The following is a 17,751-nucleotide window of genomic DNA, read 5'->3' as shown; positions in this document are numbered from 1 at the left end:
GTAATGGGACCGCACAATCTTCCCCGGGGCAGGAAAGCAGGAACGATCCCTGCACGAGACGTTTAGATCATGTTCCACACCAGAGATCCCCCCCCCAACCCTTTCCCCCGCCGCCACTGATTAATACTGCCAAACTAATTATTGTAAAATAAACTGTGAAAGCTTATTTGGGACATGAACTGGACATCAAATTTACATTAAACTGTTCATCTGTTTTTCCCGAGAACTTACAGGACTGTCTCAGAAAATTAGAATATTGTGATAAAGTCCTTTATTTTCTGTAATGCAATGAAAAAAAACAAAAATGTCATCCATCCTGGATTCTTTACAAATCAACTGAAATATTGCAAGCCTTTTATTATTTTAATATTGCTGATTATGGCTTACAGTTTAAGATTAAGATTCAGAATATTCTAATTTTTTGAGATTGGATATTTGAGTTTTCTTAAGCTGTAAGCCATGATCAGCAATATTAAAATAATAAAAGGCTTGCAATATTTCAGTTGATTTGTAATGAATCCAAAATGTATGACATTTTTGCATTACAGAAAATAAAGGACTTTATCAGAATATTCTAATTTTCTGAGACAGTCCTGTACAATAAGTTGTAGTCCAGTTTTTGATTTTTTTTTAAGTTCCTGAACTGGACATCAAATTTACATTAAACTCTCTTCTGTTTTTCCCGAGAACTTATGTTGCATTTCATCTCATCTTATATCTGCAGTGTTATAAAGATAGAATATCATTTTAGACATGACCAAAGGCTTGAAGTTTATATTTCTTCTCATGCACAAACTTTTCTGTTTCCAGTTTGCTTCCCTCTTCCCTCTGGAGGTTTTTCCTCCTCTGTTACATCACAGAGGGAAACATGCACGCTCGTATTCTCCAGGTAACGTACGTACGTCCCCGAGAGCGAGACCTGCCGTTGTCTTTTTAAAAGCTGGAGTTTTACGACAGCACGGCGCAGATCCAGAGCTTCTTTCACCTCGCTGGAGCCGCTGGTGTTTATCACTGAGCATCTTGCTGTTTTCTCGTCTACGACGTCTCCAGAGAAATCTGTTTCTGGTTGTGACTGAGAGTTGGTCAGCTGTGGTTTTAGTGAACCCAGACTGTTTTCTTCCAGCAATAAAGTGAATGTTATTTGGGTTTTTTTAGGACACTTCATGGATGATGATTCAGAGGATCTAATGGTGAGAACGGGCGGCAACACCGGAGTCCACCCCCCGGCCCCCATCTAATGCTAGCACATAAAAAAGATTATAATAATCAATTCCACTGACCATCACGCCAAGAAAAGCTCTCCTGTTGTCAGCTGGAAAAAGCTCGGCACACGCACCATTAGCTTCTCCGGGTCCCAGCTGCAGATATTTTTCTACTTCAGTCAGTATTTCACTGCAGTTTTCACGACTACACCGGTTAAAGCAACGACGATATTATTTACTGAACGGAGAAAGGTCGACCGTAGCGTTGGTTGTCGGAGTCTTGCTGGAACTTTAATGAAAATGTGGAAAATGCAGCATGGATCAAGTGAAACTGTGCGTGTCTGACGCCAGCAACGTTCACTTCCACGAGACGTTTATTCGTTTATTCTGAGTCTGATTACATGTAAATTAGGTAGCTGACGAGGAGCACGATATGGTATTGGATAACGGTCCCAAATCAGGTCATCTTTATTTATTTTTTTTATTTTTTATTTTTTAAACCGTAAGGCGGGGAGTGCCGGGCCACGCGGGACAATGCCCCCCACGCCCCGGACCCCCCACCCCTTCCCCTATGTGCGTATGAATCGTGTAGGGGGGGAAGGAGGGGGAGCAGAGGCCGAAGCCAGGAGGCAGGACCAGTGGAGCCATTGTCCCTGGAAGGACGCCCACGCTCCCCCACCGGCCATCCAGTACACGGGGGCCGGCCCTCCGAGCCAGGCCAGGGCCTCACCGCACCTCGGCGGGCGCCCCCGGCGCCGCCGGAGCCCCCAGATGGAGGGGGAAACGGTCCAACATCCCCCCATTCATACTGACAACATAAGACATAGACACCTGGGAATGGTGCCACCCCGCCGCCGCTGAGTTTAGTTTAGTTTAGTTTAGTTATTTAGCACTATAAGACAAATTGAACAATAAATGTAAAAACATTGAAATAACATGCAAGGAAAGGAATAAGCCTCATGGGGAGTAAAAAAACAAAAAAACACAAAAGAAAATGTAACTCAGATTAAATAATAAACACTACAAAGATGAAACAATAAGAAAGTTATTTAAATGTTTTTTGAATATTGGCAAGGATGGAGATGATTTAAGAGATTTATTGAGTGAATTCCACAAGTGGGGGAAGATTGATGTTTACATGTTCTACAAAACGGTAAATTAAAATCATCTTTGTGCCTTGTGGCATAAGAATGAATATCGGAATTAACACAAAAGAAATTATGAAAAGAAGCAGGAAGATCTTGTATATAATTTTTAAATTATACACATTTATGCTGAGTTCTGATTCCGTCAGATTGACATGAAGACCTGACGTTAGGCCACCGGAACAGCTTGACTCCTGCGTTAAGAGCGTCCTGGACGCGGCACCGAGGTCTCACCTCGAACAGCTCGTCGGCCGTGCTGTAGCGGATGGAGGCCGGCGACACGTCGGCCGGCTGGTCGTTGCACCACTGCAGCTCGCTGAGGCAGTTGACGCTGTCGAAGTCGCTGGTGTCCAGCTGGGAGAGGTCGATGTCCGGGAAGTCGGTGTCCAAGCGGTCCGAACACACCTCCTCCTCCCCATACTGCAGACGGAAAAAGAGAGGGAAAGGTTCACACGGGTTAAACATCACGATTCCCACATGTTCAGACCAAAAAAAAACTGTTAAATGCGAATCGCAGCTGGAGAGATGAAACGGTTCTTTTATGTCTTATCAAATGAAATGATGTTGCCCTTTTGCAAAGCGTTGCTCTTTCAAAACGAGCTCATGCACAATGGGGAATAATCCGGCTCCCCCTCTGAGACCGTTGGCGTTTTCAACAGTGCAATTGTTGGAATTAGACGTTCACTTCACTCTCCTGGTGGTTTTACTGTTATTTCAACATTTAGAGTCATCACCAGAAAAATAACACCAGAAAAATTACTTATTTGCCAATTTTCACCTGTTTTAAGTAAATTTTCACTCGAAATAAGTAGAAAAATCTTATTACAAGCAAAAAATCTTGTTCCACTGGCAGATTTTTCTACTTATTTCAAGTGAAAATCTACTTGAAACAGGTGAAAATTGTTGTTTTTTCCAGTGATGAGTCTTGTTTTAAGTGTAATGAGATTTGTTTTAGAGTTGAGGGGGGATGAGGGGGATGGCATCCCCTCCTGAAATAAAAACGGTCCAAATCATCCCCCCTGTAAAACTGCCATCCCTCCTTTCCATCCCTTATGTCATTTCATCAATGAATGTGGTTTTACTGCTATTTCAACATTTAGAGTCATCACCAGAAAAATAACACCAGAAAAATAACTTATTTGACAATTTTCACCTGTTTCAAGTAAATTTTCACTTGAAATAAGTAGAAAAATCTGCCAGTGGGACAAGATTTATCTTCTTATTACAAGCAAAAAAATCTTGTTCCACTGGCAGATTTTTCTACTTATTTCAAGTGAAAATCTACTTGAAACAGGTGAAAATTGTTGTTTTTTCCAGTGATGAGTCTTGTTTTAAGTGTAATGAGATTTTTTTTATTAAAATGAGACATTTTAACTAGAAATAAGACAAATAGTCTTGTTAAGATTTAGAGTTTTTGCAGTGCTCCATGTTACTTATCCTGTGAAGGACAGAGTCATATTGATAAGTTCAGAAAAGTGTTTTTTATTGTTGTGTTTTGATGTATTTGATGTAAGCCCAGTGGATATTTCAAGCTTACAGAAGGCTGCATTTAACTGCTGCTATGTCATGAGACCGTTGGCGTTTTTCAGCAGTGCAATTGTTGGAATTAGACGTTCACTTCACTCTCCTTTAGCCACCTTTTGTAAAACACGTGTGCAGTCAAAGCACCGCGAGCCACTTTGGATAAAAGCCCCGTCATCCGACATGTACTGCGTATTATTACAGCGCCCGCTGTCTGAGTCAGAAGGAGCTCTCATCATCAGCAGCTCTTCATCCTCAACAGCCACTCGTTAGAGATTATAAACCTCCGTGTTTAAGGAGGTTAGCGCTGAAACCAGTGAAGCTCCGGCCTGTCGCACTGCAGCACCGGCCTGAAACGCCGCCACATAAATCAGCCGGCATTGTGGCCGTGTCTTCGCCGCACTTCGGCAGATTTCCGCCAGGCTCATAACGGAGTGACACGAGAGGACTTCAGGTGATTAGTTCCTTTTGTTGGCAGAGTGGATGTTTATCAGTGGAATGAGCTGCTTTTGTTTCTGCAGCCAACGTGGCTCGTTGACAGTCTTTGCTCTGGTTTCCGTGTGTTTTATTCAGCCAGTTAAAGTCTCCACAACGATGGTGAACGGAGCAGTTTATTCTGGCTCAGAATGATACGAGCATCCTCTGCTCCACGCAGAGGAGATAACACATGAAACATCTGGAAAGTGAAGAAATCAGGAAACCTAATAACCTTCCTCAACACCTTTACGCTTACGAATGCTTACAATTCTCAAATGCACTGCAACGCTCAAAGACTAAGGTTTCTTCAGAGAAGGACAGCTCTACCTTCACATGGGTTTGCTCAGGAAGGGCTTGCCTTTACGGCCCACCTGAAGAAATGTAACGCAGTGGAAGCTTGTATGACTTGTATGTAGATTCTTCAGGCCTGGACATTTAGTGGATGACACCACCCACGACTCTCTATATCAAACCATTCAAAAGTTATGGTAGAAAGTAGAAACTATCAAATATGGACCTATCAGATGAATGGGGGGGGTTGCGCTTTTTGGCGTATAGCGTCGCCACGGTAACGCTTTTGACTGAGAAAAGTAATTGGCAATCATCGCAGGATTGAGACGCACATTTTGATGTATAACACACCTGGGTGAACGTTACGGTTCGGGCTGAATTAACGGCCGAAGAAATGGCATAAATTGCGGCAAAATAACACGATTAATTCAAAATGGCCGACTTCCTGTTGGGTTTCGGCCATGTCGCCAAGAGACTTTTCTTTAAGTTGCGACATGATACCGGTGTGTACCGATTTTTGTGCATGTACGTCAAACCGTATTGTGGGGCTTGAGGCACAAAGTTTTCTAGGGGGCGCTGTTGAGCCGTTAGGCCACGCCCATTAATACAAACCATTAAATATCACATTTTTCGCCAGGCCTGGTTTTGTGCAAAATTTGGTGACTTTTCGGGCACGATTAGGAGGAAAAAAGGCCCTCCTTTCATCAGAAGAAAAATAAAAACGAGGAAAAAAAAAAGGACATCTCCTACAGATACAATAGAGCCTTCGCACAGTCCAGGCGACCGAAGCCCCTACATGGAAACTAGTCGAGCCCTCAATAGTCCATGTTCCAGACCAGATATCAGTTCCACTCAAGGTGACAAAACTTACTTATAATTTTTGAAAATATCCATGTCTGTAGATGATATTCTGGTATGAAAACCTTCCTGAGTGGCAGCTGGATCAGAGTTATCAGCTCATGAAGTTCAGAAAATTACATTTTAGATGCTGCTGCATATCCTGGTTTAGACTCATGTTCAGGAAATCTGTCAATGTTTCACACCAGTGAAAGTTTGGGCTCTGGCCCCTGGACTAATATCAAGTTTAATCCCAGACCTCCAGCAGATATATCATATATATACATATTCCAGGCTGAAGCGGCGGTCATGTGATCAGCTCCACGTGTGGCTCGGGTAGAAGCTCCGCTAACGTCGCTGTGAGAACAGAAGACGAGCCGAGCAGGAAGTGGTGGGGACGTGACTCTCTCTCTGCAGGAACTGCTGCGTCTCCCGGGGCCGGAGGAAGTTTATACCGAGAAACAGGAGGGAACTCTGAGAAAAGAGCCACTCCACTGGATATTTAACGTACTTTTATGAGACGTACTTTATGAAACTTTTATGAATGGGTGCTCAGCCATATTTTTACCATACCATACTTTTTTGTTTTTTTATGTATCAATGTAAAGCACTTTGTGTTGCACTCCAGCTGCATGAAAAGTGCTACAGGACTGTCTCAGAAAATTAGAATATTGTGATAAAGTCCTTTATTTTCTGTAATGCAAAAATGTCATACATTCTGGATTCATTACAAATCAACTGAAATATTACAAGCATTTTATTATTTTAATATTGCTGATTATGGTTTACAGTTTAAGATTAAGATTCCCAGAATATTCAAATTTTTTGATATAGGATATTTGAGTTTTCTTAAACTGTAAACCATGATCAGCAATATTAAAATAATAAAAGGCTTGCAATATTTCAGTTGATTTTTAATGAATCCAGAATGTATGACATTTTTGCATTACAGAAAATAAAGGACTTTATCCCAATATTCTAATTTTCTGATTTTCTGATACAGTCCTGTATTTAAATAAATAAAGTTTAAGTTTAAGTGACGTACTTCCTGCACAAGTGCATGTGTGCACACGTTTATGGACAGGACGTGAGGATCAGCGGGTCCTGTTGTGTCTGATGAGGAAGCGTGCGCCGCTACCGGGCTATTAAACGCTCAAACCACAAACACTTCTCTTTTTCTTCTTCTCAGCAAGTACGTAGACCGGGTCAACCCGTTAAACCACCTTTAACTAAATCACACAGCCGGTTCTCACAAAGTGAAGTGTTTTCAAGTCACGCCATGTTTTTATGGGATAGAAATCCAGCGATAAGACTTTCATTATCAACACATTAACACGATAAACAACCAAACTCAGGCTGATTTATTCACATGTCCTGGCTGGTGCTTTAGACTAAAAGCAAGACTTTTAATGAAATACAAGTGAACGTGGTCCAAGTCTGATAACACGATATTGAATTTCCTGATTAGGAGCTGCAGCCGGAGCTGCATAACTGATGCAGATTTGAGCTGAATTGTACCAAAAGATTTTGTCAAGGCATTTCTGAACATGCTCATCACTCAGGTTTGTAGGATGAAAAGGAGAATAAGGACGGCCGCAAGGTAAAATATGATGAAATGATAGTGGAGGGACTTGTCAAGTTGTCCTGTTCACTTTCCAGCCAACTAAAATCAGCTGTTTGAGAGAGTGACGCAACAACGAGCATCCTAATCTACTGCCAATCTGGAAGAACGTCACTGATTAACAATAGAATATCGGTAATATAATAAGTCAGAAATATTTCTGTTAACAATTTGATTCCAACATGCTTGTTTACTGGAAGCAGGACCGGCAAGAGTACAGCGTTAGTGGTACCGGGTCCAGACGACCAGTCACCCTTATAAAAACGAATACTCAGGTAGCTGATTGCAGGGCCGATCCCAGGATTTTGAGGGCCCTAAATATATGTTGTTTGCGGCCTCAAAAACCACCCTGGGCACGAACATGACAAATTAATTATCAATAAACCTCCTCCTTTATGTGGAGAAAGTCAAATGGCGAATAGCATCTCTGAATGCAAAACACCGGATCCTGCAGCGTGGGAGTGAGAGGGGCAGGGTAACGGCCCGGTCAGGGTAACGGCCCGGGCAGGCGGGGGAGAAGGTTCGTCCCTCAAGACTCCTCTCCCTGGCCCTGCCCCTTCTCAACCTTTCCCCGACCCTGCACCCCAACCTGGGGCTTGATGATTAGGCCGGAGCTTCGGGATCTGCGTGCTGACCTGTGGTCCCCACCCCCGGTCATCCCGCTGCTACTTCCACCTGCCTGCTGTGCTGCTGACGTCCCTGACCCACCAGTCTGGCCCTCGGCAGGAGGGTCCCCCCTTATGATTCAGGTCCTGCTCAAGGTTTCTTCCTCCTAAAGGGGAGTTTTTCTTGAGTTTTTACCTGCCATTGTTGATGTAATAATTGGTCGGGGGTTTATGTTCTGGGTCTCTGGAACTCTCTCCTTCTGTTGTATTAGACGCTATATAAATAAAATTGAATTGGATTGAAATTATATTATTTGAATTAACATTCAGTAGATGAAGGGTTAGGTGAAATATCTTTATGTGTCAAATAAATTGATGCTCTAAGTCTTACTTGTGTGTCCTTGGCCACCGGTGTCCACCTCATAATTGAACGTCTAAATGGGTCCAGTTCTAACGAGGGCGAGGACACCGGTGCAACTTCCCTAACTAGGATTAACTGAAGGAGTTCAGCATGTTCAGATTCCCTCAACAACCATGAGCAGTTACTGTAACACCAGCGTGCAGTCGTGATCAGGCAACGATGGGCCACGATGGAACGGCGTGATCGTCTTCCTGCATCATCATCTGTTCTGGGAACAGACTTGATGCTTTTAAATCGCTGCTCTCTTCTTTTCAAATTGATTTAAGGAAGTACTTTGTTTATTACGGTACCTTAAAACAACCTTGTTGTCCATAATTACACTCAAACATGCACATTTACACGTACACTTACACACTTACACACACACACACACACACACACACACACACACACACACACACACACACACACACACACACACACACACACACACACACACACACACACACACACACACACACACACACACACACACACATCCTGCTTCCCATTAACCAGAAAAACCACCACTCTGATCTTAACGGCTACTTGTGTTACTTTAATCCACCAGCTCGTAACTCTGACTGTGTCTCCAGCATCAATAACCTTAAAACCCCAATATTAGCAATAACGGCCATGTAAACACCAATAACCCCTTTGAATAACCCGAATTTGCTCAAATTCTGGTTTTCAAAAACCTGAATATGAGCCCTGGGTTACTCCTTTTAAAACCCGAATATTGGGTCATGTAAACGCCAAACGGAATATCCCCATCAAACGGAACAGGAATCTGTTTTCTGCACATATTCTGTTCACAAGGAATCCTGGTCTTTTGAGTCCAGGAAGTTCTTCTAAACACGGAGAAACACAAGACCAGGAGGAGACTAATCACTTCATAAATGTAATGAAGGATAGGAACATTTCTGCATTTGTAGACGGTAGAAAGTACCGGGATAGAAGATTTACAAGAAGGTGAGAGAAAAGTTGCGCGAAGGAGCATTTGTTTTGAATTTGGATACAGGAAGAAGAAGCAGAAATGATGGGAATTGCGTCATGATGTTCTCCGCGCGTCACTGGTTTGATCCAGATATCCTGAATGATTAATTACCATGTAAACGGAATATTCCCAATGTTTCAGTAACCGGAATATTAGCAATAACCCGAGTTTTGACTGCATGTAAACGTAGTCTCTGAGGGAACCCGCGCCACCGCAGCTACACGTGTGTCCGTCCGTGCGGTTATTCAGTCCTGGAGAGGAGAATCTTTATCTGGGTCGAGGACGAGACGCTTTCATTTACGGTTTCATGAATTACAGCGGAGAGACGGATCAGAGGAGAGAGAGCGATCAAAGAGGCAATCAGTGAGAGTGGGGTGAGAGAGAGATGGAGGGGGAGAACCTGAGGAAGGAAGGATGGGGGAAAGGAGAGAGTAACAACGGAGAAACAACGGAGGGAAATGAAAAGAGGGCTGGTGCAGGAATGAAGATGGAGAAGGAGGGAGGGGAAGAGAGATGTGGAATCCTGGGAGAAGGAGAGGGAATCGTGACTGGAGTGAAGAAGAGGAGGATGAGAGGATGAGAGGATGAGAGGATGCCCTCTAGAAGACTCTCCCTCCGCTTCCTCCCATCTCTGCTGATGCAGGTGTGTTTCACCTTGATGTGTGTGTGTGTTTGTGTGTGTGTGCGTGTGCACGTGCACGTGCGTGTGCGCGTGTGTGTGTGCGTGTGCGCGTGTGTGTGTGCGTGTGCGCGTGCGCGTGCGCGCGTGCGTGTGCGTGCGTGCGTGTGCGTGCGTGTGCGTGCGCGCGTGCGTGCGTGTGCGTGCGTGCGTGCGTGCGTGCGTGTGTGTGTGTGTGGTAGTTAACATGCGACGCACACGCGTGTCACGTGGATCCCTCTCATCCCCCGTTACCACTCGTTTGTCGCTCTGCTCATCATTCCTTCTTTCCTTCACTCTCCCTCCGTGGCCTCTTTCTCTTTCCTCCAGCATCTTCTCCTCTTCCTTTCAATCTCTTTTTAATCTCCCACCGTTTTTTCACCTCTCCATCATGAAGGTGTTTCCTCCCTTCCTCGCCACACACGCGACGTTCCCCCCATCGTTTCAACTTTCTCTTTCTTTTCTTCACACTAGGAATGGGTGATATTTTACCGTTCACGATAAACCGTAAAAAAAACTCCCCACGGTAAGAATTTGTATCTCACGGTAAAAATGATAAATTCCCGTTGATGACGTTTTTGTGTAAAGATGATTTATGGTTCTGTGTTAAATCCACGCACACCGTACGTGAAGGAAGGAAGGAAGGAAGGAAGGAAGGAAGGAAGGAAGGAAGGAAGGAAGGAAGGAAGGAAGGAAGGAAGGAAGGAAGGAAGGAAGGAAGGAAGGAAGGAAAGAAAGATATGAGCCAGAAAGAAAGAAAGAAAGAAAGAAAGAAAGAAAGAAAGAAAGAAAGAAAGAAAGAAAGAAAGAAAGAAAGAAAGAAAGAAAGAAAGAAAGAAAGAAAGAAAGAAAGAAAGAAAGAAAGATAAATTCCCATTGATATGTGTTTGTGTAACAAACATGGCGGATCTGAGTCATTCCAGTTTTGCAGTACATGTAACTCATTTAATTGTTTTTTATCAATTCAATTTAATTGGTGTAGTTTAGTAGCATTTAGTATCTTTTAGAGCAGTGTTTTGGCTCCAAAAACTGAATGTGGTGATAGATTTATAGTTACAAAGGTGGAGTTGAATTGTTTTTTTTGTTTTTTTTAATCGGTGTGGCAGGGTGGAGGAGCAGCCACTCAGCTGATTGGGCACACCTGTGCCCAATCAGCCTCTCCACCCTGCCTGGCTACATAAGAAGTGGCTGCACAGCAGCAAGCGGTCTGCTGGGAGGAAGCTGCTGAAGGTGCTGGCACGTGTGTCTGGGTGAAAGAGGAGTAAATAAACCGTTTCCTGCACGAAATCCTGTGTCCTCTGTCCTGTCGGGTGACCCCCGTAGCACTAGCCCTGCTACAATCGTTATCGGGATAAATGCCAGAAATTATCGTGATACATTTTTTATTCCATACCGCCCATCCCTACTTCACACCCATCTTTTTACCCAAAAGATGTTCTTCCTATTCTTCTTTTCCATGTTCTGTGCTCGTGTTCCTTTTCTTTTTCCCCCCAACTCGTACCATGGCCATCCATCTTTCTCCCATGACCTCTCCTTCCTCTCCATGTCTTCCTCTCATCCCTCCATCTCGTCCTCCCCTCCTTATAAACTTGCTGGACATGAGTGATTGATTCCTTTGTTTCCACTCGGGCTCTCTCCCTCCTCCATCATCCCTCTCTCTCCACCTCTTCTGTCCTTTACTACCGGCCCATCAATAAAAACATCCTTGGGCCCGACACACACATTCACACACACACACACACGTTCACGCACACATACACGCACGCACACACGCACACGCGCACACGCACACACACACACACACACATACACGCACGCACACACGCACACGCGCACACGCACACACATGCACACGGGTCAATGACGAATAAGGATTTTCAACAGGTCAATTTTAAAATAATAAAAAAAAGAATATATATTGGAGTAGTTCAAACATTAAGAATGTTGTGTACACATAAATTCATATAAAAATTTTAAATTAAGTGAGTTTTTTGTCAAGATGAATTGGCACTAGCCTTAAAAAAAGTCATGTGGTGCAACCATGATTCATATTAAAATAAATTAATTTCCTTAACATCTTGACATCTTTTTTTTTTACAAGTTTTCAGTATTATACAAAAATGGTTGTTTTTTTAATGGTCCCGCCGCATGATATTTCATAAAATGGACATAATCAGTCAAACTTTGTTTGTATATTATGATGGAAATATAAATACAAATGTGTTGCAATCTTACACACTACAAGACAGTTCAGAAACCGTGCCAGATCGGGCAGAAGATTGATTTAAATACATTTACAGTGATTTCAAAACAAGAGTCCTGGTCGGACGGTCGCACTTTATGACATTTTGACAAAAACAAAATCCCAAATAACTAGTATTTTTTGTAAAATTCAAGTGAGTCCATATGTGGGACAGGTAGTTCATATATCTGGTATTTTTCTATCCATTTAAACCTTTTTTTATTGAAAAATAAATCCGTTTTTCATGTCATTGACCCACATGCACTTGCATGTTGGAAAAAAAAGAACAACCTGGAAAACTGATGCTCGGACACAAAGCAGCAAATGTCATGAGACGCTCACATTCCAAAGCCTTATACGCCGCGGCGCTGAAGAGTCCTGCTCTCTGTCACACACACACACACACACACACACACACACACACACACACACACACACACACACACACACTGCTCACGTGCATTTGTGTTACAACACATGCAAATTGGGACATGCTGCACTTACAAAAGCAAGCAGAACTAAAATGCGAGCGACGCTGGCGACGCTACACGTGACACACAAACTCCTCGGCTGCTGCAGCAGCAGCAGGAAACGCGTGGCCGGCCCGGCAATCAAAGACCGTGTGAATCCTAGTCGTGACGAAGCCCCTGACGGCTTCACAACACGACTCCCAGGTGCCGGGGGGGAGAATCAGACAACCGGAGCATCTCTGCAGCCCCGCCACGCTCCTGATTCCTGATTCCTGATTCCTTCTGCAGCTGCTTTGATCACCTCTGATCACGAAACCTGGCAGCTACCTGCGACCACGACAACCACATCATACAAGGACTGCGTTTCCATGCATCAATAACCCTTTTAAAACCCCAATATTGGCAATAACCCGGTTTTGCACGGCCATGTAAACACCAATAACCCCTTTGAATAACCAGAATTTGCTCATATTCAGGTTTTTAAAAACCCCAATATGAACCCTGGGTTACTCCTTTTAAAACCTGAATATTGGGTCATGTAAACGCCAAACAGAATATCCCCATCAAACGGAACATGAATTTGTTTTCTGCTCATGCTCTGTTCACAAGGAATCCTGGTCTTTTGAGTCCAGGAAGTTCTTCTAAACACGGAGAAACCAAGACCAGGAGGAGACTAATCACTTCATAAATGTAATGAAGGATATGAACATTTCTGCATTTGTAGACGGTAGAAAGTACCGGGATAGAAGATTTAAAAGAAGGTGAGAGAAAAGTTGCGCGAAGCAGGATTTGTTTTGAATTTGGATCCAGGAAGAAGAAGCAGAAATGACGGGAATTGCGTCATGATGTTCTCCGTGCGTCGCTGGTTTGATCCAGATATCCTGAATGATTGATTACCATGTAAACGGAATATTCCCAATGTTTCAGTAACCGGAATATTAGCAATAACCTGAATTTTGACTGCATGTAAATGTAGTCAGTGTGTGTTTGGGCTCATTTTGGAGTCCAATTAATTCTTCTTTTCTTCTTAAAAAAAAATCAAATGCTTTCCCTTGTACATGTTGTTATTTCTAAAACTTCAAAATGAGTTTTAAAAAGAGACAGGAGCAATTTCAAGTGTGTTTTCCACATCTATCCAGGAATATGTCGCGCTGAGAAAAACCTTGGTGACATGGAGGAATAATCCCGTCTGATGACGGTTTTATTGTTTAGTTTTTTTGCCACTAAGCCAGGACAACAGTAAAAACTGCTCTAATATGGAGCATATTTGCATGTAAGTGTATACAATGTCAGAGCTGGTTATCACCGGAATCCAGAAGTGTGAAATATGATTATTCGTCAGAGGGGTTTTGCTTAATTAAACTGCTGCGATCTGTCGTTCCCCTTGAAAATGCTGTGGGAAAAAAAGCCTCATCTTTGTTTTTCTTTAAAAGCATAACTGTGGAACAGGCAGATTTGGGAGATGGCTGAGAAATTAACGCAGAACACAGACTTTGAAGTTAGCAAAAGGGGAAACTTCAATGAGAAATGGAGTTCATCAAGGGTTTGGGGGGCTTTATCAAACATGAATTGCAGCTTTTTCTCGTACCGACTCGTAGGAGCTGCAGAAACCCTGAGACAGAGGAAGAATAAAGCAGCAATGAAGCCACATTCCTGCAGCCGAGAACAGCTTTGGTTCCAATCTTTATCAAAGTTTAACCTGTAAAAAATACAAGAAATGTGTATTTATTCTAAATTCAGTGTTATTATGGGCATGCCAAGTAGTGGCATGACCATATTACAATCGTCCACAATGGCCCAAAGGGCAATGTTGCTAGCATTTTGCTAACAAGCTAAAGTCACAAAAGTCCCTCGTCACACCAGTGGGTGTACAGCATGACCCCGCTCTGATGTGGGAAAAAAAAATCCCTCAAAAATAAAACACGCCCAAAAAAACGAGAAAAAACATGAAAATTAAGGCGATATTATAGTATACAGAAAGGTTTCCCTTTTCTTCTTCTTATTATTCCGCACTCTTTTTTCCTCCGTTAATACGGCCCGAACCGCAACGTGCACCCATGCATGCCATACATTGTTGGATGCGTCTCCATCGTGCCTTGATGGGCAATACTTTTCTCAGTCAAAAGAGTTACCGTGGCAACGCTAGATGCCAAAAAGCAAAAAAAAAACAATGAAAAAACTTTATTGTACAGACATCGTTCAAACTTTCAAACACTCGGCCTGATTGGCCCTAAAGGACCGTACAACCTCATCATGCTAATTATTACGTTTTTTGCAATATTAAACTTTCAATTTAAAAAAAAAATTCCATTTGACTTTGGACGCTTGTTGCTAGGCAACAGGTTATCGTAGGGACATGATTCAAATGTTTCAAAACTCGCCACGCTGTGGACTACAACATATTCAAATTTCATGAAGCTGTGACTTACATACATTTTAAGTCAAAATGCCTGCCAAATGGCCCCATCCCCAAAGGTTTATCAACAACTTTTAACGGTTTAAACTACACTAAACACACTAAACTACTTCTTGGCCATTAATAATCACCCTAAACAACACAACCCCGAAGCTGGGGCTGTGGTTTATTAACAATCCTAAAACACACCCCCTGTGGGGAGCACAGGAATGAATGAAATACAACCGTAAACACCTCAAACTGACATAGAACCACCCCGAACACAAACACTACACAACCACTACACAACCACTACACAACCACTACAGACTCAAACCAAAGCAGCAAGAGGGGACGAATGGGCAGTAGGGCATGCCCATATCAAAATTTCCTGAAATTTTGTAGTTTCATATTCACATTTTTTATAAATGAGAAAAACACGACATCCTGACCTAAAACCTCATGAAACCCATCCAACTTAGTAATAACACCTGCTTATAAAAGGGATTTTAATGGTGACATGGGGGCGGGGGGTCAGTAGAAAAAAAAAAAGGATCCAGTCTAGTCACTTCCATTTGTGGTTAATCTCTGTCTCAGTAACAATCCTGAAAACCTGCAGGCCCGCTCAGTCGTAAAAAGGGCCTGCCGGGACGACCGCACATTAAACCCCGCACTATTTATAGCGAGCGTGCACGTGGGAAATGCTATCTGGACCAAGAGGAAAAGAAGTGGATGTGGAAAAGGCCAGCGAGGCTCTGCGGCCAGCGAGACTGTGCGGCCGGCGAGGCGAGACTCTGCAGCCAGCGAGACTCTGCGGCCGGCGAGAATCTACAGCCGGCGACACACTGCGGCCGGCGAGACTCTGCGGCCGGCGAGACTCTGCAGCCAGCGAGACTCTGCGGCCAGAGAGACCCTGCGGCCGGCGAGACTCTGCGGCCGGCGAGACTCTGCGGCCGGCGAGACTCTGCGGCCGGCGAGACCAGCAAGACTCCGTGGCCGGCGAGGCTCTGCAGCCAGTGAGACTCTGCGGCCAGTGAGACTCTCCTGCAGCGTGCGGGTGCAGGGAAGGGACTCGGGGTCATTCCCAAGGTGGTGCCGGGCTCAAGAGTCACGTCTTTCCACGGCTTCTATTCATAGTCACCGGGAAGAGCAGCTTAAGACGGGGAGGAAATGATCTCTTTAGATCAAAAGCTGCGTTGGGATCATGTAAAAGGCAGATGATGCTCGACGGATCTGTCGCTGTGTCATCAGAATGACACCAAAAACGAGCTGGACTGGCTGCAGTTCTCACGCTGACCTGTAGGTGTCACTGCAGAGAAGGTTATACAATTACCTTTCTATATTATAATAGTTTCACGCACCATGCGGATGCTTATGAAGACAAATCCTTAACCCTGGTACTGTCTTTGGGTCAAAATGACGTAATTCTCCTGTTCCTTCTTTCCTCCTGCTCTCTCCTTCCTTCTTCCTTCCTCTTTTCTCCCTTCCTTCCTTCCTTCCTTCCTTCCTTCCTTCCTTCCTTCCTTCCTTCCTTCCTTCCTTCCTTCCTTCCTTCCTTCTGCTCTCTTCTTCCTTCTCCCTTCCTTCCTTCTTTCCTTCCATCCTTCCTTTTTTTCTTCCTTCCTTCCTTTCTCCCTTCTTTCCTTCTTTCCTCTTTTCTCCCTTCCTTCCTTCCTTCCTTCCTTCCTTCCTTCCTTCCTTCCTTCCTTCCTTCCTTCCTTCCTTCCTTCCTTCCTTCCTTCCTTCCTTCCTTCCTTCCTTCCTTCCTTCCTTCCTTCCTTCCTTCCTTCCTTCCTTCCTTCCTTCCTTCCTTCCTTCCTTCCTCCTGTTCTCTTCTTCCTTCTCCCTTCCTTCTTTCTTTCCTTCCATCCTTCCTTTTTTTCTTCCTTCCTTCCTTTCTCTCTTCCTTCCTTCCTTTCTCCCTTCTTTCCTCTTTTCTTTCCTCCCTCCCTTCCTTCCTCCCTTCCTTCCTTCCTTCCTTCCTTCCTTCCTTCCTTCCTTCTCCCTTCCTTCCTTCTTTCCTCTTTTCTTTCCTTACTTCCTTCTTTTCTCCTGGGCTTCTTTTCTAGGGGATGCTTTATCTTTTATCTCTCATTCTTCTCTCAAACTCGTCCAACAAAACGTTCAACACAAATCAGAAAATGACAGAGTGCTCAAGTTAAAACAGTTATTGTGATGCTATTCTCACCGCGATAGCTCCAGCATACACTGAAATTAAAGGATAAAACTATGAAGCTGTGATGCTCTGAAAAAACATCTATTCATCTTACCATTTAATTATAAACCAGGCATTTCCTGTCAGTATGAAATGCACCTTTACTCCCCGACCTGCAGAGTTGTATTAGCGTGCCATCGCCCGGCTCTCGTGCCATAACTCCCAGCAACCACACGATGACGCGTGGAAGTGTTTCTGCTGGTGCAAATAAAACCTCTGACCTATTTCATACCTCTGATAATGATGTGACAAATTATTGATCCACAGAAAGAAATCAAAGCTGTGGCTGCTGCTCTGCTGGCAGCGAGACGGCTCTTGTAACGTTATCCCAGGTCGGTCACGAGCACAGTCACATGCCGACGAGACCCAAACTCTCCATCAAACACAGACACACCCAGACGCTTCAGATCCAAACGCCGTACAAGGTCGAGTCCTCCAAACTCTGCAGTTTAGATCCCGGAAGGGCATTTTCTAATACAGCTGCTTTGGGAACTAACTAGGGGTGTAACGATACACTAATCTCACGATACGGTACGATACACGATATTGAGGTCACGATAACGATACGATATTATAGCAGTATTTTTTTAACAACCTTGAATGAGGAACATATGACTGGAAAAAATGGTCTTTTATTTCAAAGACACAAAATACAAAACAATGCTGTGCGTTTGC

General features: G+C 43.7%; 1 protein-coding gene across 1 annotated transcript in view; it reads right to left on the bottom strand.

Annotated features, from left to right (window-relative positions):
* Nucleotides 1-17,751, bottom strand: part of ppargc1b (peroxisome proliferator-activated receptor gamma, coactivator 1 beta) — a 137,791-nt gene that overhangs the window by 41,934 nt on the left and 78,106 nt on the right. Inside the window, exon 2 of the mRNA XM_061724749.1 lies at nt 2,582-2,767. Within this exon, the coding sequence (XP_061580733.1) occupies nt 2,582-2,767 (186 nt within the window). The remainder of the gene's footprint in view (nt 1-2,581; nt 2,768-17,751) is intronic.

This window comes from Cololabis saira, chromosome 7 (genome assembly GCF_033807715.1).
Source record: "Cololabis saira isolate AMF1-May2022 chromosome 7, fColSai1.1, whole genome shotgun sequence".
Classification (NCBI taxonomy): Eukaryota; Metazoa; Chordata; class Actinopteri; order Beloniformes; family Belonidae; genus Cololabis; species Cololabis saira.
Note: the sequence above shows the minus strand (reverse complement) of the source record. Positions and strands in the feature narration are given on the sequence as shown.